Source organism: Drosophila mojavensis, unplaced genomic scaffold (assembly GCF_018153725.1).
Source record: "Drosophila mojavensis isolate 15081-1352.22 unplaced genomic scaffold, ASM1815372v1 contig_231, whole genome shotgun sequence".
NCBI classification, from domain to species: domain Eukaryota; kingdom Metazoa; phylum Arthropoda; class Insecta; order Diptera; family Drosophilidae; genus Drosophila; species Drosophila mojavensis.
In genome coordinates this window covers 6898823-6923401 of record NW_025318772.1, presented here as the reverse complement: position 1 = coordinate 6923401, position 24579 = coordinate 6898823, and the positions used below count along the sequence as shown (strand labels likewise).

The 24579-nt window shown below is 37.4% G+C and overlaps 1 protein-coding gene and 1 long non-coding RNA gene across 2 annotated transcripts in view; one reads left to right on the top strand and one right to left on the bottom strand.

Moving 5' to 3' along the window:
- LOC6575219 (protein tipE) overlaps positions 1-22648 on the top strand; it is a 29010-nt gene extending 6362 nt beyond the window's left edge. Inside the window, exon 2 of the mRNA XM_002001197.4 lies at positions 22273-22648. Within this exon, the coding sequence (XP_002001233.3) occupies positions 22273-22342 (70 nt within the window). The 3' untranslated portion in view covers positions 22343-22648. The remainder of the gene's footprint in view (positions 1-22272) is intronic.
- Positions 4757-24579, bottom strand: part of LOC116804878 — a 36661-nt gene continuing 16838 nt past the window's right edge. The window contains exon 5 of the long non-coding RNA XR_006356932.1: positions 4757-4838. This is a non-coding gene — a long non-coding RNA (uncharacterized LOC116804878). The remainder of the gene's footprint in view (positions 4839-24579) is intronic.

Genomic DNA, 24579 nt, shown 5'->3' with positions numbered 1-24579 from the left:
AGATGAATGTCTTTTTGATTGACTGCAATAGAGATCTTAAATTTAGCAGCAAAACTAAAAAAAACACACACACAAAAATACTCTTTTTAGTCAACTCCCATAGGAGTTAACGTTGTAGCTCAGTTAGTTCTTAAGCCAGACATGTACGAAAATTCTGAAGGACCTCTTGAAAATGTAAAACACTTGAATAAAACGACTCGAAAATGCCTCGCCCCAGACAATTTAGGAGAACCCATAGCTCAACAGCGGAGACAGCGATTCCATTGAGAGTTCAGATTGAGACTGCGCCTGTCTCAGCGTGCGCAAGAAGGGAAAAATGTGCGAACATGCTTATATACAGTGCACACACACACATACACAGATAATATCTAAATTTGAGTATGTTATTAAAGTGAATTTATGGCCAGAAGGTAATACGTACGCTAAGCGCTTTCCCAACAATACACAAATATGCGAGCCCATAATAAATTCATGTCTTATAAAGCAGTCACATACGATACCTAAGGCAGCAAAAGCTACAGATTTTTAATGGCTATAAATATAATATATAGTATATATAAATATAAATGTACATAAGGAGGTCTATATAAAGTTATATATATGTTTTATGATCACATATTATGCATGCTGAAGCTCAAAGAAAAACTTTCGTTTAACTAAAATGTTTCAGCTCGCACTTAATGAGAATTTTAAATCATCAACATTTGTGAGCTCTCAAGCTCGGCATAAATAGTGAATGGAGGAAAATGCTATGTTAAATCTCAGCTGCAGCTGCAAATTAACAGCATCATATTTGGCCAAAAAGCACGTTTTGCGCACCTATTTGTATTTGGCTTAATTCAAACAACAATTAAGCTTAAATGTGCACGTGAATTTGCTTAAATGAAGCGCAACAGAGCAGCGCGTGCGGCAGCGTGCGTGGGGGCGTATGAGTAATGTGGGTGGGCGTGCTAGCAAATGCCTTCTCGCATAATTTGAGAATACCAGGAAGAGTGAGGGACAGAGAGAGAGAGAGAGAAAGAGAGAGAGTGAGAGTGTGCGAACACTTTGTGTTTGTATGTTTGTGCCTCTCTCTCTCTCTCTCTTTCGCTCGCTGTGTGTATGCATATAAAGCAGGCAAACAAACAGAGCTTTTATTCAACGCAATTCACGTACATAAAACATTTATCTTTATGGCCGTCTTCAAGTGTTTTCTCATGTGTGTGTGTGTGTGTGTTTGAGCCAACAATGTGACATTGCTCGTGTCTAATTTAAAAATTAAAAAACAAAAAACAAAAAAAAAACAAAAAAAAAGAAATTGAATTATTTAGTCACTTTGCAAAAAGGCCTTGCGCTGCTTTAAGAGCTCGATTCATACTGGATGCACAAATTTAATTACTGCCGCATGTCCTTTTACCTGCCAGCTGTGCAGCAGTTGCACTCACTTCAAAATGAAGTGCCGTAAGCCAACAACAACAACAGCAAGAGCAGCCAGCCACTGTAAAAAATGAAAAAGTAAGCAAATTTACAAGCGAGAAACAAACCAGCTAACAAACAACAAGAAACTGTAGGCTTTGCTGCAAAACAATTTTGTTGACAATCAAGTGCAGTGAGCGTCGCACAAGGACATATTCAAGCATTCTGCACTGTGCGCTCAACCCACAGCATAATGCAACGAATTTCAATAAGAGACCCTAGCATCATCCATCAGCCATCAGCCATCAGCCACCTGCTGGCCAGACTTGGATGCTGCTGCTGCCACTGCTGCTGCTTGATGCTCGGCCTCGACCAAAACACATTCGTGGCGTTGGCAACGCTAGCATCCGCATCCGTCACTGCCACACTTTGGCTGCCAGCCGGCAAAAGCCGAGTAACGGCAGCTCAAGTACAATGCGGCTGCATACTCATATAGCCGAGCCACGCCCCGCGTGCCAAGGCTGAAGCTGATCTGGCATCATCTGTCCCAGTTGTTGCCTCGGTTGCCCCAGCTGCCCCAGCTGCCCCAACTGCCGCTCGCCTGTCAATTCGTCTATGCCACATCCATTCATTTATTTCAGGCAAGTCCATCATGCAGCTGTCACAGTTTTAATTTCCTAATTACAATCCCTTTCTGCAGCTGCCTATTTTGTGGTCGTCTCTTGCTTTTTGTTTTTTTCCTTTTTACGTTTTCAGTTTTTGGCTATTCGCCAAGTGCATTCGACTTGCAGTCGTTCCTTTTTATTTCAATATTTTGCAATGATTTCGGACAGCAATTGCGGCTGCCCATTGGTAATTGCCAGTCCAGCAGATACTCAAATTAATTTTCGACCTTCCTAATTGGAGAGCTTGCAACATGCCTAGCTTTGCGAGCAAACAAGATAGAAATGGCAATGATTTGACATTCAGAAAGCTGTCTTTGCCATCGCTGAAGAAACCCAGACTATCCATATGACAATATATCAATATGGCAATATAGCAATATAATCAATCAACCTATAAGTGTATCAACATATCAATGTAGCAATATACCAATACATCAACATTGCAATATAGAAATATAACAATATCAATATAGGAATATAGCAATATAAAAATATATCAATATATCGATATATAAATGCATCAATATATCAATCTAAGCTCAAGATTCTATCTATTAGGAGCTGTTGATAGTTTGTATATTTCGGCAACAAAAAAATCGTCTGGTATCCTACATTATCTGAACATATTTAAGACAGGATTATTTAGTCTAAATAAGTTTGTGTTATCGATTAATGCAATTGACATATGCTAGTTATCGATTAATACAATTAACATATTGTACAATTAGAGCTTGACCTAAAATATATACGTTTGCTTTGTTCTTTTTCCCTTTTCTTCTTCTGATTTAAATTGAGTCCTGCGACTGACTTTCTGAAGACGCTGATCTCGTTGCAAATGAACCTTGAACTAATAATTGTTTGATGCAATTAGGCTTGAGAACAAAAGGAACTTGCCCGCTGTCTGACCTTTTAAACTGTATTGTATTATAGAATTGAATTGCGGAAAACTTAGTTTATCAAAGACACAGGGCCTAGGTCAAAGGAAAAGAATGCTTTAATTTTAAGCAGCTTGTTAGGGTAATGTTACGGTATGTGGGAATTGTGTTTTCAGTTCCTTTTGTTTTTATTCTAGTGTGACATGTAGCATTTGTCCAGGCCGTGCCATCTCTAACCTACAAACTAGAAGCATTTTTATTAAAACTTGACAATTATGTAATCTGCTTTTGTTGTACGTGTTCCATTGTCTTTTGCCTTGTCTTGTTTTGTGTGAAATGGAGTTGTTTTTTTTTTTTTTTCGTTTTTGTTCTTACTTTATGTAGTTCACCTATGGAAGCCAAACATTTGTATATTTCACAATTTTCCGTTTGTGTTCCGGAACGTTGTTCGTGTCGCACATATTTTTATTTGTCATTGTTGTTGTTTGTATTTGCCTGTCCTTTTTCGCACTGGCACTCCAAATGGGACATTCGGGACCTTTCAACGCAATTCCATGGCCCCGTTTCGGCCTCCCTCACAATTTAAATTGTTTGACTGCGGCAGCTTGGACATCCTTCTCTCTTGTTCTCGCTCTCGCGTTCGCTCTCGTTTCAAGTGCAATGTGCCGGAAACTAACAGCCTACATATGTATACATACATATATATATACATACATATACATATATATATATATATATATATATATATTCATAAAATTACAAAAATAACAAAGGTAACAAGTCAACAGCAACAAAACACTTCAAATTGTCATCGTGCCGTGTTCCTGCCACTAGTTTTCTTATTTGTGTTGCCAGCTCACTAAAGAACGCCAGTTGAATGCGGAGTAGATACCCTGTATATACATTTATAGCAATCTAAATTAAAGAATATTTTGAATATATAATATATTTATACTTATATTGCCTGAAATATTTCAACTTGACGCTTTATTCGGCATCCATGAACATGGAACTTCAAGTATTCCAATAGGCTATATTGTACTTAGGCAAGCTTGAAGCTTTCATGTGCTTTAGAAGCTCGTTTTTTAACAAGCGCAGCTAAATGTGCTAAATATTTATCGATTTTTTAAGCTGCTCTACAGCAACCTTAGCTATTAAATTAATTAAATATAGTAACTCAATTTTTTATTAAATTTCTGAGATTTATAAGTCAATATCTATAAAACTGTATACTTTTATAAATTAATGTTTACAAAAATATCCTTCTAAATACATGAGTTGATGAAAATAAAGGATGCTTTGTAGTTGAAGGACACAAAAAAAATAAATAAATAAATAAATAAAAAAAAATCCATATGCTAACCCTAACCAATTTCAAAGTAGATGACAAAGATTTAGGGCCAGGCTTAAAGTATTTTGGTTGTCGAACTTTGAGTTCGAATCGTTTGCAGCCTTGGCACCGTTAAACAGTTGGGCACCTGCTTCTGCAGAGGGTATATGAATAAATAATAATTTCTTAAAAGTTATTGCGACTCGTCGTCGCATTTTGTTTTCCCTTTGTCTAGGCGATTGTGTTAGGCTTGGGCCTTGCTCTTGGCACGGCCCATGATTTATGGAGGCAACGTTGGTGGCTTTTAATTTGCCACGGATTCCTTGTTAAACATTTGCAGCGCGTCTCGTCCTCGTCTGGCTGGCAGCCTGAACTGTGTGTTTATCCTTCGCTCGGTCTCTTTACCTTTTTACGCAACGCATTGTTGTCAAAGCCGAAGCTGGCAAAGCATTTTGTAATTTATTTAATTTGACTTTTTGTTCTCATTTTTGCCTTTTGTTTTTATTTTTTTTTATTTTTCTTTTTGCCTTTGCACAGCAGAAAAGTTTCCGAGGCGCTCGCTTTTGAAGTTGACTGAAATGACAAATTGTAAAAGACGATCAAAATGAATAGCTCGGACAAGGAATAAAAAAAAAAATTAAAAAAATAAAAAAAAAAAATATTTATATATATATATATTTATATATATACGTAAATATATATATATTTGTCTGTATTTGTGTGATAAATGGTCTACCTGACCGACATACCGAGCCGAAAAGAAAATATATTGAGTCAATATAATAAACAGTGGACAGAAAGAATTCCAGCTCAATCAAATATCAAAGCAATCAATGAACATTCTTCAGCCTTAGTTTAATATTTAACTACTGCAAATATATAGTGGATAGCCTATCACCAGAGCTTAGCCAATGCAAACAACAAACAGAAAAAGGATTCGCTCAGCAAACATCTAAGCCCTCGGGCGTTCATTTCTGCTCTCCATGAATATTTCACAGAGCATTGCTTTGTGCACGAGCTAAGGCTGCTACAGATAATAGATTTAGGCAAACGAAATGCACCTGAAATCTGAGTGAAAAATGTTTTATTGCCTTCATGTTCTCTTGTTGTTGTTGTTGTTGTTGTTGCAGGTAACTATTGTGGTAGTTGCCAGGACAATGACAGCTGGGAAACCTTTTAGGCAAATGACAAATGCCTTTGCACAATTTGTCTAATTTTCTGTCGTTCATTTCAATGGCCGAGATGTTGTCCGAGCATATATGTATATATATACATATATATATATATAATTTTTCTTTTGAGAAAATGCCATCGTAAATTGATTTTTGTGCTGAGTTGAATGGACGACGAGCGGCAACAAAAGGAAATTACATAGCAAAACTCAACAGCGGTCAGCCGAAGGATATACAAAGGCACAAAAGCAGTGGGTGACGGAAATGCCGGCTGGCAAGTAATTTCACCCGTTTTATGTGACCAATAAATGCTTTATCTGCGTATCCAAATTGCCGCCAGCTGGCGTGCATGCGTGCCGATAAGCGCCAGCTCCAGCTCCAGCCCCAGCTCCAGCTCCAGCTCCAGCCCCACCTCCCGCTCCAGCTACTGCTTCAGTCTCAGTTTCAGCCTCCCGAAAATTGAGTTGACCCGCTGGCGTTGCAGTGGGTGTTCAGTCAGCAACAAGCAGCGAATCGATTTATTGGTCATTAAATCGTGGCATTTGCCTCTAATATTTCGACCCGGTTGCATTTAGCATTTGGCTTTTCGCTTTATCGGTTTATCGGCTGCCGGCGCCGCACTCAATGTGTAAAATAATTTCATTGTCTTGAATGTGCGTGTATGCGTGTGTGTGTGCTTTAGCTATTTTCATTTGGATTACGACTACAAATTGCCTATTAAAGCTAAGCAATTCATGACTTGTATACACAATTTAAGCCCGTCACGTAGCCCATTTTCATTTGAATTTTAACAACTCGTTCAATTCGTTTTTGTTTTTCATTTTTCCTGACATGGAATGCAATTAAATAATGCGTATTAGGCCATTGCACACAATTAAGCATTATTGTTGCAATTTCATTTAAATGCCATTTGCCACACTCCGTATTTCTTAGTGCTGAATGCCGCCGGCCAGGACAGCATTTATACGATTTGCCTCGGTTGCCTTTGATATGAAATTAATTATATTTACAGTTCACATTGAAATGATGCGCATAAATTAATTAATGTTTGCTCATATTCCTGATGGCATAATTATTTCGAAAATGCAATAAATAATATCAGTGCATAATAATATTACGCATACGCAACGTTGAGCTCGTACATAATTATAAATGTGACTTATTTGCATTGGATTAACAAATGAATGTGAAATGCGAAATGCGAAATGCCAAATGCTCAATCACTGTGAAGGAGAACAAGGAGTAAGGGAGAGGAAGAAAGAGAGAGAGAGAGAGAGAGACACACATATAGTTAGTATAGTTAGTTAACCGCAACAATCAGCTTAGATATACTAATTATTGCAAATTGATTTGATCAAAATCGTTTACCACAAGAAGAGCTACTTGGGCCAGTCCTTATTGATGCATGCACATACATACATACATACATATATCGTGCACTTAATCTCCCATGAATGTGGAAACCGCACATCAATTATGTCGCCTTCGCCCAATGAAAGATAATTGAAGCGCCATTCAGTTGTTGCCGAGAGTCGGCGGAAAGGACAGTGCGAGCGAGCATGAAAATTAATAAGAATGAAAAACAGTGAACACACAAATGGAGCGTAATCAAATGAAGCACTGTGCAGCTGGCTATACAAGAGTCATTCCTCTCAACCAATAATCTTGTCATGCGGACAATTAATTACAGTCAATAATAAAATGCAGCGCTCGCACGATTAAATCTCACTCGCTCACCGTCTCTAGTTGAGGAACTGTGAAAAGTGGATTATTCGTCAATTAGGCAACAGCCGGCGGTGCTCACAGTATTTGCTCTCTACACTTTGACTCTCGTCCCCTCTTGCCATCCACTTGCTCTGCTATCTAAACTGTAGAAAAGTTCTCTTTGGTTTATTTCGATTCGATGTCATCCAGAATCAATCGCATCCATCTCGGTGGCACGTGTCAAAGCCACATGAATTCACAATTCGCATTTGTCGGCACTCGGATGGACGTTAATCTCACCAGCGCCCATACCATCACCATTCCATTCCATTCCATTGCGACCCGGCCAATCGCTAAGTCGCTAAGTAGCTTTTGGCCAGCTCACGCTCAGTTCTGCCTCAGCCGTATGGTTCATAATTTATTAGTCGGACGAGGACGAAATTCGAGAGCATCAACTAAAGGGCAATGTCACGGCAACAATAACCAACAACCAACAATCAGATGAAATGAAAATGATGCCACACTTTCAATTCGTTCGCCAACAACTCATAAAAATTTATTTACAAACAAGTGTCAATAATTAAACGCTCGAGCCCATCGTCTCCATTCCCCATGCATTATGCATTCGACATTAATAAATGGCTGAGCCATCGATCGATTTGCATTGCCTACCCAAATAACTTAATACAACTTAAATTTTTTATTATTTTGGCTTATTTTTTAATTTAAACAAACTTGATTTTAATATAGACATAGATATTTTATAGAGGAAAGGTTTTTTTAAAGTACTAATTATATGCTTTAATGTGCTTTTGTATCCGTCAGTAACATTAAAGCTTTTATATCTATATATTAATGTGCTCTTATATTTATATTTAAGTCCTTTTTTAATTAAAAACTTCAAGCTAAAGATATTAATTAATCCTTGGATTAATTAAAGTTTAGTAGTTGATATTTGAATAACTTTGAAGTTAGACAGAGCTTTCGAATATGGAAGGTCTAATGATCTATTATATATACTTTAATATATAGGTCATGACTTCCTGCTTTTGCTAAAGCATGCTTTAATGCGCTTTAAAGCTTTGTGTATGCCATGCTTTAATGGGCTTTCACGCTTTCAGTATACCTTACAAAATCTGGCGTTAAGCTGATTAACTTGTATGTAATGCAAATCTTAATTCATTTTGAGCCTTACAATTATGCTATTAACTGGGCAACGAATACTTGGTAATGGGAGCCACTAGCAAGCCTTGCCGTGCCTTGTCTTGCCCAATTTGCTGAAACAAATTGGCATGGATTAATTTGTTGCTTTCATGTGTCAGAGCTTCAGTTCTGTTCAGTTTCAGCTTACATAATTGACACCTGCTCGGCTGGCGTCAGACTGACGAAAGCGAACTAAATACAATATCAAAGCGAAACTTGGCCGCTCTGATGATATTATTATGTACTTGACATGCCTTTGCCAAAGACCAGAACCAAATCAACTGAAAGCAAATGAAATGTGCTCAAACATAGAAAATCAACTTGTCGACCCGCGCGTGCCCCTTCGCCCACGCCCTCGCCCTTGTCCTCTCCCTCCCCTCGCGTTGTGTAGGTGTGAGAAAATCAATTGCCAGCGCAAGCCACGACGTCCAATACGGCCAGCCCACTTAGCTATTGGCCTAGAGCCGGGCTACTTAGGACCAGCTAAATCGTCAAGTCTCACACGATTTGGCTTGGCTCTCGTCCTACCACTGCTGCCCTTACCGTTGCTGGTGTTCTGTTGTTGTCCTTGCGAGGCGGCACAACTGAATGCGTTATGCTAGTCGCCGCTCGCAACACCTGTGAATATTTCAGATGTGTGGTCGCGCCTTGTTGCCTGACAGATTTATGAGCTTTTCTTTTTGTGCTTCTAATTTATGTTTTTTGTTTATTTGTTTTTTTTTTTTTTTTTTTTTTAACAACAGAGCTTAGTTTTTAAATATTATCAGCTCTGTGCAGCTCTGGGTTAAAACTTGACCTTAGACTGGGAATTTACGGAAAATTAAATTAAAATTCTGCACTCGAATCATGCTATTTATTTAATTTCCTAAGCTAAGCTAACTTTTTCTTCGTAGACTAAATTTGGTTAACATTTTCTTCACGCTTCTCAAAATTTGTCAGATGAATGAAAAGTTGTCCTATATTTCTGATCTTTTCACAGTCTTTTGTCTGGCTTTTTGCTAGTCTTTGACTCAGCTGACAGTACGAATGAAGGCGCTGAGCATTAAAACAAAATTCTTGTACAACATTTGCTTTTTGTAATAAGTTTTTCTAGCTGCCAGCTGTGACTATTGTGGGTGCTGCTGCTGCTGCTGCTGCTACTCCTGCTGCTGCTGCTGCTGCTGCTGCTTGTCCCTTTTGTTGTCCTTGTAAATTTCACATAATTTATGCAGATTGACGCTACGTGCAGTCAGCGTCGAGCAGCCAGAGCAACGAAACTTTCCAATGCGAGTCGCTTGAGGGGTAGAGCTGCGCGGGGCCTGTAGGTGCCTGGGCGCTGTTCATTGTGTGGGCAGTGAAGCATTTAACATAGAAATAACAATAACAATTTAACAAATTGTCGCCAACGTTGCTGTTCGCTCGCTCTCCAAATCGCGTTCTGTTACTCAAACATAAACACACACACAACCACACCCATACACAAGGTGCAGGACTAAACGTCTAGCCAGGCAACAAAAGAAATTTACTCGCAATATACATATGTATACTACTTGGCTTCCTGCTCTATGTATATATTTCATTTGTGAATTATTTGCGTGGCCCATAGTACGCAAGCTTATGTATATGAAACTGCATGTGTGTGTGTGTGTGTGTGTATGCGGAAGTGCCAGCACAACAGCAGCTGGGGTACTTGGGGAGAGGCGTCGCCCACGCGACAGCCCTCTCGTTCGACCCTTGGCACAAAAGCTGGTTAGTCAGTCGGGGCGAATGTGGGTGTCTAAGGACACACACACGTATGTATATACTCTATACAAATATATATATATATGTATGTATATGCATATAGCACACAAAAAAGCGATGAACTCATAAAAAACTTATGAAACTAATTTTGTTTTGCTTGGCTTTGCTTTTGCTTTTACTTTTGGCTTTTGCTGCTGTTATTGTTGTTGCTTTTGTTTGGCAACCCACTCGCCAAAAGTCGCGACACACACAAACACACACAGTCGCAGCCGTTTTTATGGCTTGACTTGAAATTTTATGCTTCCAGGAGAGTCACCGTTGTCCTTTGAATACGAATATTATGACTAGCTCACAGACACACAGTCCAACTATGTCTGTGTGTGTGTATTGGCTCATCGTTCACGTTAACTTGGCATGGCCATGGCCAACTCAAAATGCCAGTGCGTTGGCCACTCCACGCCAATCGACGAAAATAGCCATTAAAGCGAATAATAATAAAAAATAATATTAAAATCCAAAAAAAAAGAAGAAAAACAAAGAGAGAATTGCCCGCTGCGTGCTTGGGCTAATTCTCATTTGGCATTTAGTTGGCCGGCATTGTTGTTGTTGCGCCTCTTGGCAGGCAATGAAACCGAAAATGAAAAATCAATAGCATTGCATTTGGCCAGCGTGGGCAAAGGCGAGCGAGCCATTTACTTGCCAATCCAAACCGGATTCGTATTGGTGTCCTTTACTGTTGCTGCTGCTGCTGCTGTTGTTGCTGTCATTCTCCATTAGCCAGCGAATGTCTGCGCTTTCTGTCTATGAGCTGAATACTTAATGGTCTCGGACCAGCTTCAATGCTGTACCCGTTCTCTGTCTCTGCATGCATATAAAATGCCATGAAGCGGAAATATTGCCATACGCTGCGTATGAGCAATGCGTAATTTTAAACACATTTATGCGCAATATTGTCGATTTATATGGTCGCGCTGCTTTTATTGAGTCACGCACAATCCATTGTTCAGTTTTATTCACTTGCTATAGTTTATGTGCTTTCTTACATTACAATTTCGAATGGAACTCCATCTAAATAATCTTAGCTTTCGACAGACAGGTGGCAGGTGGCTTGCGTTAAGTGTTTGATAGATTAAAGATTGTTGGGAAATTTTAAGTAGAGGCTGAAGAAGTAGAATCTGTAGTCTATATATGTATATCAATTTTGTAATATAAAAAATTTTTTGTAATATTATTATTATTTATTATATATATGTATACCAATTGCATTTAGAGCTAGAGGGCCATCGATAGGGACGATAGTATTTTAGAGTCAATCATTGTGACGATAATTATTGAAGAGCAATCCATAACACTGATAAACATTGCGGATCTTTTCTTAATAAGAACTTTCGCTGTGTTTCATTTCATAACATATTGAGAAAATCCGCTCACCATCTCAGAGCTTATTGTAACTATTGTTATTCGATTGTTCTCTTGATACATATCTAATATAACATAAAAACTTAAAAATATATAAATTCATTTTAAATTTTATTGTTATCACTATTATAATAAGAAAAAATAATATTTTTGTGATTATATTATTTATAAAAATTTTATTTCTTATTTATTACCATCGATATCAAATGCTCTTCTATAGTTAACATATTAGTCATATTATATTATATATTATTGTAATCATTATTATTGTTATCATTATAGTTATTTCGTTTAATATTATTACTTACTATATATTATTATTGTCATTTATTCTAACACAATCAGAATAATTTTCGCACTAAAATCGTTGTTCAGTCAGTCGCTCGAGATTCTCGATTCTCACCCATCGATTATTTTTGCAAAATCCTAAATGTTTCACTCTACACTTACAGTCTATCAAAATCTATATGGACAACATTGTGTTCGAGACTTCATTTGTTTGAGATCGCATTTGTGACCTTCTGAAACTAATTATTTTCGTCTAATATTATAAGCCAGACGCACATTTTATTCACAGTTCGACGAATCTGATGAGGGTTCTGAGTTGTTCCCACAATTTCCCATGCCAATTAAAATTTCATTGTGTCTTGTCTTGTTTTTGGGAAAATTGCAAACTTTTTAATTAGTAAATGCCAATTAAAATGCAAATGCTTATATATTATCTGCACATAACGTTGGCTGGCCTTTTGCCTGCCTCGTCCAATTAGAAATGTTCTCAAATTTACTGATTGGATTAAAGGCCAAAATTGAATTAAGTTACCGCATTAGCAGCAGCCTTAGCTGCATTCGTTTGCCCATGAGCCATCATTATTGACGCGTAGCTGCGAATCAGATTAGAGGGAAAACCAAGTCAAGTCAAGCCAAGCCAAGTGGAAGGAATTTGGGGTCTATAAACGGTATTAGTTTAGGGAAAATCTACGCGGTTAATTATTCCTTTTTTCTCATAATAATTGAATAAGAATTGCCAAATTATGAGCAAGTGAATGGAAATTTCTTAAGAAATGTATTCAATTCAGTTTGCTCAAAAATTGAAAGCTGTTTAATCTTGACCGACGAAAATCGATTCAAATTGTTGGAGCATAAAAAGTCAAACTGACTGCACAATACTCGTTCAGGGAGCAGCTATATATAAATCGACAATTTGAACCTCTTTGATTCGCTATATTCCAATTGGTCTAACAATTCATTTTTCCATCCATTTCTAGAGCAGCTAAGCCAATATACTCTTCTTGGGTTTTCGTGAGCGAGTATTGAAACTTTCAACGAAAATGGTGGCGTCTGTTTAGATGTCAGATCTATGTACATTTCGGCGCAAAAAATGAAGCGTAAAAAGTGAACACGAAAAAAAAAGAGAAAAGAAAAATCATAATAAGAGCCCAATGAACGCGAGCACAGGACACGGCGGCTGCTTTTAAGCACTTTTATGCTGATGCTGTGATTTTTTACAGCTGCCATTTCGATGAGATGGGCGGTTGTGGCACTGTGGCACTGTGGGCTGTGGGTTGTGGGTGGTGCTGTTGGGTGGTGCCAGTGAGTTGGCTGCGGCAGCTGTGCGTGAGCTCTGCTGCGGTCTTTGCATTCTCGCAAGACTTTGCCACATGACGCAGACAGCTGCCGGTCGTTAGGCAAAGGAGGCAAATGATATTTGTCTACAGCAGCAGCAGCAGCAGCAGCAGCAGCAGAAGCAGTAGCCACAGCAGCAGCGGTTGCTTCTGACTACTAACTGGGTGGTGGTGGTGGTGCTGCTGCTGTCTCTGGGTGGCTGCCAGCACTTGGGGTTTTGTATATATTGAATTTTGTGGTAATTACAAGTAACTCACTTCAGTTCATTGACAATGTATGTACGTGCTTGTGTATGTGTGTGTGTGTGGGCGTGTTTGGGTTTCTGTATGCGTGCCCAAGTTCTGCATACTTTTTGGCGCACAAAATCTGCTGACGCTCTCTGTTGACTTTTCTAGTAATTGGCAACGCTTTGCTTTTTTGGCCGAATTTATCATAGTGAAGCTTGCAGCACTGTTTGCATACATTTTCAAATTGCCAGACAATGCTAGCACACACACACACACACACAGACATAAACGTCAAGGCACACGGGATTAACGATAATGGCTGAAAATTGCCGAAAAGCATTCGAAAAATGTTTGCAATTTGTGTGCCAGTTATGTTTGTCTTCTGAGCCGGTGGCTGCTGAGTCTTATCTTTCGAGTGCTTCGAACTTTAAGTAAACATCAAATTGTGCCAGTTTTATGGGATATACCCGAAAGAAACTAAAGAAACTTTAGAAGAAATGTGCGCAATAAATATACAGAAATAATATTCATAAAATCTACGCAAATCAGTTAAATCTTGATGAGTGTTGTTGCTCAGTAGTGAAAAAATATGAAAACCAGTGTTGGTAAACGTAGCACATAGAACACAATTAGTTGTATAACAGAATTGTCTTTTCAGTTTACAATTTATTGAAGAGTCTGTAAATCAAGGACTGTAACAAGAGATTAAAACTGAAATGCATTTGCGGAATTTTATCCTTCAAAGCGCCATAACGAGCTTAGCACACACACCCGTACACACACACACACGTACATTCATAATCGCTAAATGGAAAGGAGAACAGAGTCGAAAGCAGTAAACTGCAATAATTGAGATAAAAATGCGCAATTAGTTAGGATGAAGTCGCCGTGCGCTTTGCTCTCGGCTGCAGGCGTTGATTGCACGCAATTTACGCATGGCACAAAACGGTTAACAGTACCGACTTGGCCCGGAGAGGCCGGCACTCGTTTATATGTTGGCCATTGTTATGGCTGCTGTCTCGTCAACGCATTCCTGCTGCCTGACCCACTCTTGGCTTAAATGTCGCACCGATACGTGCAACATTTACGTGCAGCAACAGAACTGAAAAAAAAACCGAGTATTTGAACTGCGCAAAAACTCTGGGAAAATGGTTTCGGTATTTGATTATTTTTTTTCTGCTCTTTTTTTAAAGTTTGGTGCAACAGCTCGTAAAATTTGGTTCGCACCCCTTCGAACGGTGCACGGAGCAAAGTCAGTTTGGGCAAATGTGGCCGGCAGAAGTTTGACTTTGGCCCCTTTCGGGTCGTCAAGTGCAAACGATTTTACGAAAGACTTGTTATTTATTTGCTGCCTAGCAAAATCTCTGTACACATTAACAAACACAAGTGACCAAATATTGCAAAAATACGCCCAGGAAACCAAATTTAAGAAGCAAACAATACAAAATGCAAAACGCAAAAAGCAAAAAGAAACAAACAAAAGCAACGCAAATATTAAATTCATATATAACTCATAAAAAAAAAAAAAATAAATAAACAAAAATATTTTATAAATAGCTCTGAGCCAGTGGAATTTAATATAAATATGTGTATATACCTTTCTGAATTTAAGAATTCAAGTCGAATAACTAGCGTGGCAATGCTTTGTCGTTAAACAACACTTAATTAGATGGTTGGTGTTTCGACATTGTTGATGATGATCTTGTTATGTGGGTTGGCTGGAGGAGCGAGTGCCTTGGGGCCAGGCTCTATGCTTATGCCTTAATTTGTAATCTATGCGCTTTCGATTCACAATTTCAGTGTGCTGAACAGAGCATTAATTATTGCACAACAATGCGAATCCAATTAAAATGTTAATCTGATTGTAATCAACACATTTATAATCGCATTACGTATACGCAACGTTGTCGGCTGCCAATTCGATTTAACAATTAAGCAGGAAACACTCACACAGAGAGAGGGCGAGAGTGAGCGAGAGGGGGAGGGCGAGCGAGAGAGCGTCCGCGAAGTGGCAAGCTGTGATTTCATTACACAAGCATCGAGAGCCAAATTCCAAAATGGGAGACGAGGGAGGCTCTGCTATGATGGGCCGACAACCCGAAATTGAGACCGAAATCAATGCAGCGGCAAATAAATCATGCGACCGGTGCGACCTTTTAACAAATGCCAGGCCAAAATGAAATTTGCCATGAACCGCAAACACGGCCAGCAAATGGAAATGGAATTGGACATGAGCTGACTTCAACCAGAGCTTCCGCACAGCAACTGGAAAAAATTATGGGAAAAGGAAAAAAAAAACAAAATATGAAAACCAGCTCAATGTATATAACGAAATATGCGCAGAAATTGTCACCACCAAGCAAAGAAGAAGAGAAAAAAAGAAGGGTATAAAATCCGTGATGATTGAGTTGTAAGCGGAAATTAATGAACGGAAACTAAATGTCTGAGTGTTGAAGGTTTTCCCGATTTCCGGCCAAGCAACACTTTCGCCCCTAATACACATTGTATACATACAGAAATCTTTATTTTGCGAAAGCGAATATGCTACGCAGATCGAGTTATTTATGAGGCCCTCGCTGCACTGGGAGCAGCAATCACGTAGCCTGCCTCTGCTTTGATTAATGGCAAACTCTTCGATTTGTTGTGGCCCGCATGAGTGCCCAAAACAAAGATCCCACAACTTTTCACTGTATTTGCCAACCAAGAACAAGAAAAAAAAAACAAGAAGAAACAAAGTGAAAAGAAAAACGAAAAGAAAAGTGAAACGACAAAGAAGAAGACATTTCATTCATTGAAAGAGACAGCAGACGGTTGAGTGAAAGAGAGAGCGCTGATGAGTTGTCTGTGGCAGTTACACAGTATCGAGCGTTAAGTTGGCTGAAATGGGCAGCTTGTTTGACTTGAATGTAAGTTGGCAATTGGATTGGAAACGCCCACGCACAGCAAACTAAAAAGTTGCCGCCCCATTCATCGTCTCGACCAAAAATTGTTTAAAAATTCAAGTTTGTTTATACGCTTTTTGCGGCATTGATTTGAGCGTTTGGGTGCGAGATGTCAGCGCCGGGCGACCTTTGCTATTTTCAAGGCATCTCCAGCTAAGTGTGTCTGTGTGTGTATCAGAGCATGCGTGTGTGTGTGTGTCACATTGCTCAAGTTGCAAGGCTGTGTTCAACAAGTATCTGCTGCAGCTGCCTTGACACACAAAGGCTCATGAGACATTGTGCGGCCAAAAAGCCTAACCGAATATGTACGCTAGCTGAGAGCTTTATGCAAATGCAGCCCAGGCATACACCCTCACACACACGCTGTCTGTCCACACAGGCAACCTAACGGCAACAGAAAACACTTCGTGAAATGTAAGCGACCTCGACGCACCGCCATCGGAAGAGGACAACTTTCATTTGCATTTAAAGTGCTGCCATATGGCCAACAACAACAGCAACAACAACAACACATGATGTGCTCATGCCCAATGGGCGTGCCAGCAGCCCAACCACACCCATATTCACACCAACATCAAGCATACGCATTTGATATGAAAAAATATTGTCAAGTGTTATTTAAAGCATCGAATATACTCGTATTTACAATCTATTGCGACGTGAAAATATTTGCATTTAATTACAATTCGCTTGATCGAGAGCCGATTTCAACTTATCTAAAAGAATACTCAACTGATTAAATATACCAAGTCTAACTTAGTCTACTATGTAGTCGAGATATAAATTCTCGATTCAGTCATTAATATTTTTGATGTACCTTAGCAGAATTTTGCTTTGCAGCTCTTCGACTGGCAATTGGCTTGATAACTTTGCCATATGATCGGGCAATTTATGCACGTTGTCAGCCGAAAGAGTTTGTAACTGAGCATCAAACGACTTTGTATACTAATTGCTACTTTATAAACATGCAAATGGCTGCGCGGTTAAATATTAGCAAGTTTATGAACTTGACTAGTCAGCGCGAACTGATTACAAATGGCAATCAGAGAGCGTAGCTGCGGGCCATGGACGAAAGTGGGTCGAACAGGTGTTAAGCACACAACAGGCAAGCTGACAGAACAGACAGAGAGAGAGAGACAGACATGCAGACAGACAGACAGCTAGGTCAGCTGCTGTTCTATGTATTTAATTTGAAAATGCGACACAGACACTGCGGCACGGAGTGTTTCGCGTAAATTAAATTACATGCGCGTTGATGCTGCGTTTTGGCTCGAACAACAGGCCGACTGTAGGCAGGCCGACCATGTGGCCAACCGTTCGACCGGAACTAACACATTAAATTTTCATTTAACCAAAAGTCCCTAAAGTTGAAAACAGTCGAGGCTGCAGCACCAACAAAATTACCACAAACGCTTTTCATGGCCTGGCCAAAGAGCTGAGCCCACAGCCAAGTGTAGGTACGTAGTTAAGCACACGTGGGTCTAAAGAGTGTTGCAGCTTGCGGTGAGCCCGGAACACGGATTTTTCCACAGCACAGCATCGGCTACAAAAAGCAGCTGGACAGCGTACTCCATACCATAGTTAATCTTCAGTTGAGGAATTTTATGACAAACGCTATATGCGTATTAGTTGGCTGCGCATTTCACGGGATTATTTATTGCGCAGAGCTTAGGCATTAATATCATTTAGTGTAAAAACACATTCATTATGTTTAATTACCGTTTTGTATTCATAGCTCTTTAGATAGAATCAGGATTTAAGCCCATCTATAGATGCAACAAAGTTTGATAAATGATTTTTTTTTACTTTTTGAAAATACATATTTATTTATTAAGCTATTAAGTAACGTTATATGAAGTCCTGCTAGTAGAGATTTAATTAAAGTTTAATAAACTTAAGAAAACCCATATCAAACTAATCTTTAGAGCAAATTTCTACAGATGTAAACTATAAGCTTTGTAAGCCATATACAAATATACTATATATTCATATAAATTGGAAGTATCTAGCGTTTCTCCACTTTGATAAAGTAGGAGAATCAATTAATACACGCTATTCTTGTCAGTGCTTAAAAGAATTTAAAATTCCAATTGGAATATGAACGCCTATATTTTCGTATTTCAGTTCAAACTTTGAATGCTCGTTACTCTTATAGAAAGATCCATCTTATACAGTTACGCCCCTAATGACGTACACATATAAAAACTATATTAAACATGATTTTTTAATCAACTTTTTAGCTAAATAAATAGATAGATATATGGACTCCTCCTAAAAGGCTTGATAAATCAAAAACCAATATTCTTGCAGCAGTTTATCTCTATTCTAATCAACTTCCCTGTATTTGTTGTCTTTTAATATATGCTCTAGTTTAAAGCAATCATTTTTGTTTTTCTAAATCTGCTCCAGTTAGAATCAATCAATATATTCAAATATTGTCGAGTAAATTTTAGCATTTCATGCATGTTTCCGTTTACATAGTCATAGTAAATAAAATTTCTATTTGGCTTCGCTCACACTCGATTAGCAGCCTCGTTTGGCATGCTTTGAGTTGGCTTTTCAGATTTTCAGTTTCAATTGATCGGCAACAGTTGTCGAGTGTACAATAGCTATTTGCTTAGTGCTTTCCACTTTGAACTTGATTGCACTTGAGTGCAACACTCGAACAGTTAATGCGCCACCTGCAGCTGCTATCTGCGGGCTGTCAGGCCACACGCACGCCTTTTGCAGTCGGCCAGCAGGAGAGCGCGTTCCATCGATGCATTCCTGCTGCTCAGTCCAGTAGTCGAGCAGTCAAGCAGTCAGTCGAGCCTCGATGTGTCGACATCGAAATTGCTAAGCAAAACTGAAAACTTTACTTAATTCTGTTATAATACAACACAGAAGTTGGCAACTCAATTAGGCCAGGTGGAAACATGATTAAAACTGTTAACAAACAAGGGAAAAACTGAATAAAAAATTCATTAAAATATTTAAATTGACTTTGGAAATATTTGAAAATTTTCTTTGCTTTCTCAAAATAATTGTAGTATCCAAAGAGAAATGAAAATATGTGAAAAAAGAAAATTACTGATTTTAGTATATACAAGTTTTTTATTTTTTTTAAAGGTTGTTAGAGCCATAAAGAGGTGTGGCAGGGCGCATAAAAGATATACTTATATTTATATACATATACATGTATTTTTGATCAGGATGATAACAAGCTGTTCTAGCTCTGTCTATCTGTCCGTAGTGAAATCAAAATGTTTATATAATCAAATGCATTGTTTACATCTGTTTCTCGTATGTCGATCTCGACCTAAACCTAAAGTCTTGAATGTTAAGTCCACCCATAGCACTTGTTTATGAACTAACTTTCTTTTATGTAATGAATCCAATCGAAATATCTCTAAAATGTTTTTTAGATATAATATACATTTAAACAACTACAGTAACATGATTATATATTGCGACATTCCTAGTTAGGTATACGCAGATGATGTTTAATCCAATTTAAAGATACATTTAATAAGTCCCATAACAAATTTTCTATGAGAATGCTATGACTCAGATACACATTATAGTCCTAGACTTCCCCCACGAAAACATTATTAGGATCGGATATTAAACCCTAATGCCCAGCGACGGCGTAAAAATGCAAACGTAAAGCAAGAGTCGTATGGGAATTTATCTGCTTATGTAATATGTGTGTACATATGTAATGTATATATGTATTATGTGTATATATATGTATGTATATATATATATGTGAATAAGTATGTTTGCAACAGCAACTAGACATGCAGAACTATTTAGCATATAGTCGAAATTTAATCGAATCACCGCTCAAGTATTTGCAAGACAAATTGTTTATTCTTTATACAAAACATCTTATCTAACAGCCTGGCAATTATTTTTGCCTTCGTCTGCGCTTAAGCCCTACAGTAATTCGTTATATATGAATATGAAAAATAATTGCAATACTCAACTTGACTAATAATTGTAGAATCCTAGCCAGAAAAAAAGCATAATCGACTAAAAGAAAATCCTTAGCCTCTTATGCACCTCATTGGCCATAAGCCGCAAATTTTCCCTAGTACATGGTATGACGCTTATCTTGTTGCTAGCCTGCATTTAGCCAAGTAATACTGTTGTTGTTGTTGTTGTCCATTGTAGCCGTTTTCTAGACGCTGAGCATAATAACTTCCGCAAAATAAAACGAGATATCTATTTAATTCAATATGCGCTGCTAATGCAGTGAATTGCCAGAGCACGGAAAATCGAGCTGGATGGCGAAGAAATAAATATAAATAAAACTAAAATAAAATGCCAATAAAGGGAGCAGCTTGTGCGCTACAACTACTTTTGCATGTATGCGTATACACACGCACGCACACACACATACATACATATACATAAACATATATGTAGAGAGAGCGAGTAGTATACATTACTTGTACTGGAATAGGAAGCGGAAATGCGATTTTGGTTTTGTTTCTCGCCAGCCGCCCGCTCGCCGCCTCGAAATCCCCTAAATACAATAAATTGTACATTTCATTTAATTCCATTTCATTTACAAAAGCGAAACCAAATCCAAGCAAACAAAGGACCCCATTGTGGGTGCTGCCAACAGCGACTTGCCGAACAACAATGAAACCAAAGAGCGCAAAGAAATATAATAAATAAAAATAACAATTGAACTGAAATGAAATGAATGAAACAAAGTGAAGCTCGTCATGAGCTGCTGTTGCCAGTGCTGCTGTTGCTACAGTTGCTACAGTTGCCATTTCGCAGTGTGTCCTGAATACCATATACATAACGCACTGCAGCGACTTTGATAAAAACAGGATATGGCAGCAGCTGCTCAAAATGTTTTCGCATTGCACATGCCCAGACCCGTTTTGTCCTGGCCTTCTTTCAGCTCCAGCTTCGGCTTCGGCTTCGTCTTCATCTTCAGCTTCAGCTTCAGCTCATTCATCTTTCATTCACAGCATTTTCCGTCTCCGTTACTGGATTTGTACTGAATATCTGAGACTTGCAGCCAGCGAAAGTTTATTTAAGCTGACTTCTTTTATGCCCGAGGCACATTCCCTACGCCATCTTGCTTCCTTCTTGCCCCTTGCACAATGTACCCATTGAAAGTGAATAATAATGGTGGGTATTATGATTGATATACATACCAGATATATTATGTTTATGTATATACATATACATCAACAGATATACATATTTATATTTGATCAGCTTGAATAGTGAGCTTCTCTTGCCATCTTGCTAGTCTGTTCAACATATCCCATTCACATGCTAGTGCTATACACTTAAATGTTGAATGTAGACCCTATCGAGGATTACTGAAGCAGAATTTTATCCGCTTGTTTCCTGTATTTTCCTTTTACTTCTCTGTCATATTTATAAAAGTTACCCTGCATCTCGCAACTCTAAGTACTGAGTATCAGCCAGTCAGACACTTCTATTTCAATTATTTCTTTCAATAAAGTTTATTCAACTGTTTTCCTTTACTTTTTATGCACTTTCAATGGGCATCATATTAAACAGTCGCCGTCTTTGATGTGTTTCACAACTTTACACACGCCTCGAACTTTGTGATTGAAAACAAAGTTATTGAAATTTTGTTTCCATAAAAGTTTTTTTTCTTTAGCATAATTCAATCATATCCGCTCAGCAACAGCAGCAGCAGCATCAGCTCTGTGGTAAAATCCTTCGAACGCAATGCGATTTCCGAGAACAATTGAGCGATTTTTATTTTCATGAATTGCTTCAGATTGGCTCGACAACATGAGAGCCAGGAATTTGTAAGGAAAGTGCCAAATGCTTTGAATCTGAATTGTAGTTTGCTTTCGTAACTAAGTTTACTAGGCTAGAAAGGATTTGAAAGTAGAATTGTAAGGATTGTTGAAAATAAATTTTCAAAATATGACCAGAATTTAAGTTGTAGTTTTCAAAACATAATTTAATGTATAAATAATCGAATAAATGGAATTTCTTGTATTTTCAGTGATACTTCGATATCGACGAGAGTGGACATGCTCACGCCAGCGATTGAAGTGTATAAGGCGCCTCTCTGACACAAGGATGACACTGTGGAGAGCAATTTAGGGAATCCATCGACGAGTAGCGATTTCTAGCAGAAGCTAATCATCACTGCGGAACTAACTACGGATAATCTATTTGTTCTTCCAACATAGTGTCAATCAAGTCCAGCTAACTGAATTCTAGAAGCCCAAAAACCATGGCCAGAGCCAGGGCCAGGGCCAGCGCCAAGGCCGTCGATAAACTATACTGAAAAGTTTTAGCAAAACAAACCAAATATATAAACACTCATACATATATATTCATATATAAATATATATGGTACACACATGCATGTATATGTATACTTGTATATATGTATATGCATATGTGTGTGCAACATAAGAGCATGAATAAAATAATAATAATTGATCCAACTGAATAATTCCTAAGATTGATTACATTTAGTTACTTTTTAGCGTAAATGATTTTTAAACCTGGCAGAAGCAAAACCAAGAAGAGAAAAACAAACAACAAAGAAACAGAAAATAGTATTAAGCATAGGTTATTCAATATATATATATGTGGATATGGATGTGGATATGGATATATAATCATGTATGGCAATGCAATATCGCATATTTTCATAGGAATATGATGAGTGGATGGCAGTAGAATTGAGGCTGCATCGGCAAGGTATATGAGATATATTACGAAATATGTAGTAGGTGTATATTAATGCGAGAAAAAATGTTTGCAATGTGTATCGAAAATGTATATTTAGTTATATGAAAAACAAAACAAAAAGCAACAACAAATACGGTCAGAAACAAAACATAACAAAAGAAAATGCAATGAATAATTTTTGTACTGCTGAAAATAAAGAATAAAAAAAAAAATAATTAAAAACAAAAATTGACAATTAGATGTAAAATTTTTGCATAGTTTATAAATAAGTTTGTAATGCATTAGTAACTAATTAATAACCAACAAAAAAGAAACAAACATTAAACGAATGCAAATGCTAAAATTAGGCAAGTTGATAGCAACAAATAAATTGAAATTCTTAAAAAATTCCAATTCCAAATTATTTTCACTCATCCGCGAAATTAAAGCAAACAAAACAAAAAAAAAAAAAAAAAAAAAAAAAAAATATTTGCGAAATGCATTTTGGAAATATTTATTTAAATAATCAATTTTCATGCATCGCTTTTTATGTTCCCAATACCACGAATACTCTGAATATATATTTTACATTCAAATATTCAATAATGACGAGCGCACAGCACAGTTAGTTGTTGTTAAATATGCATAGTTACTCGTTGATTTATTTTATAATAGCTGAAATATTTAGTAGTTAATGCTTAATGAGCCCTTCACAAAGTGCCCCCAAATTGGTGAACAAGAAAAACTATTTATTTCATAAACATACGACAATAGGCATAATTCAAAATTCTCAAAACTTCAAAATATTTCTTTTACATTAAAATTTTATAGCCCGAACCCATTGAAAATGGGAAATTATTATTTTTTTATTTTTATTTACATTTATATAACTCAAATCAATCAAAGCAAATCAATTTAATTCACAGCTTGAAACTAATAATGACAGAATAAATATTTGATGTGTTTTTTTTTTTTTTTTCAAATTTTATAGACAGATACAACTATCAGAATTTTCAGCTCATGTGAATTGAGTTTATGAATTTTATTAACAGAATCTTTGTTCAGCTTAAAACATTTTTTCGGCTTAAAGCTATATAATTTTCGATATTATCTGTAATGGCTACTCTTTAATGCGCTTCTTAAATTCTTGAAAAGCTTGCTATACTTAAAAGCTTTCGTATACTTTCATTTCGTCTAAAATTTTTGTTGTAAAAGCAGTTTTATCATGCTGCTATATAAGCTTTTGGGAGAGGAGATTTAGTATGGCTAGAAAGTGTATTAAAATAAATATTCTTTTGAATTTCACTTCCAAAGATTTCGTTTCCTATTCCTTTCCATGGAATACTTACTACTACTTACTACTTAGAATGCAAGAATTTCATACAAAATATATTGCTTAAAAATTCTTTTCATTTCTGATTCTATGAAGTTTCTTTCGTTTTCAGCTCTTGACTTTGGAGCATTACCAAAACCATATACTATGTACAGCTTCATTTCAATATACGCCGTACTATATACACAATCCGTAATTGTGCTTGACAATATAATTTGAAAAAATAAAAAAGTTTTTTAGTTTGCAAAATATAACACTCTACTTAGAATTGTTGTTAAAATATGTTTTAATACA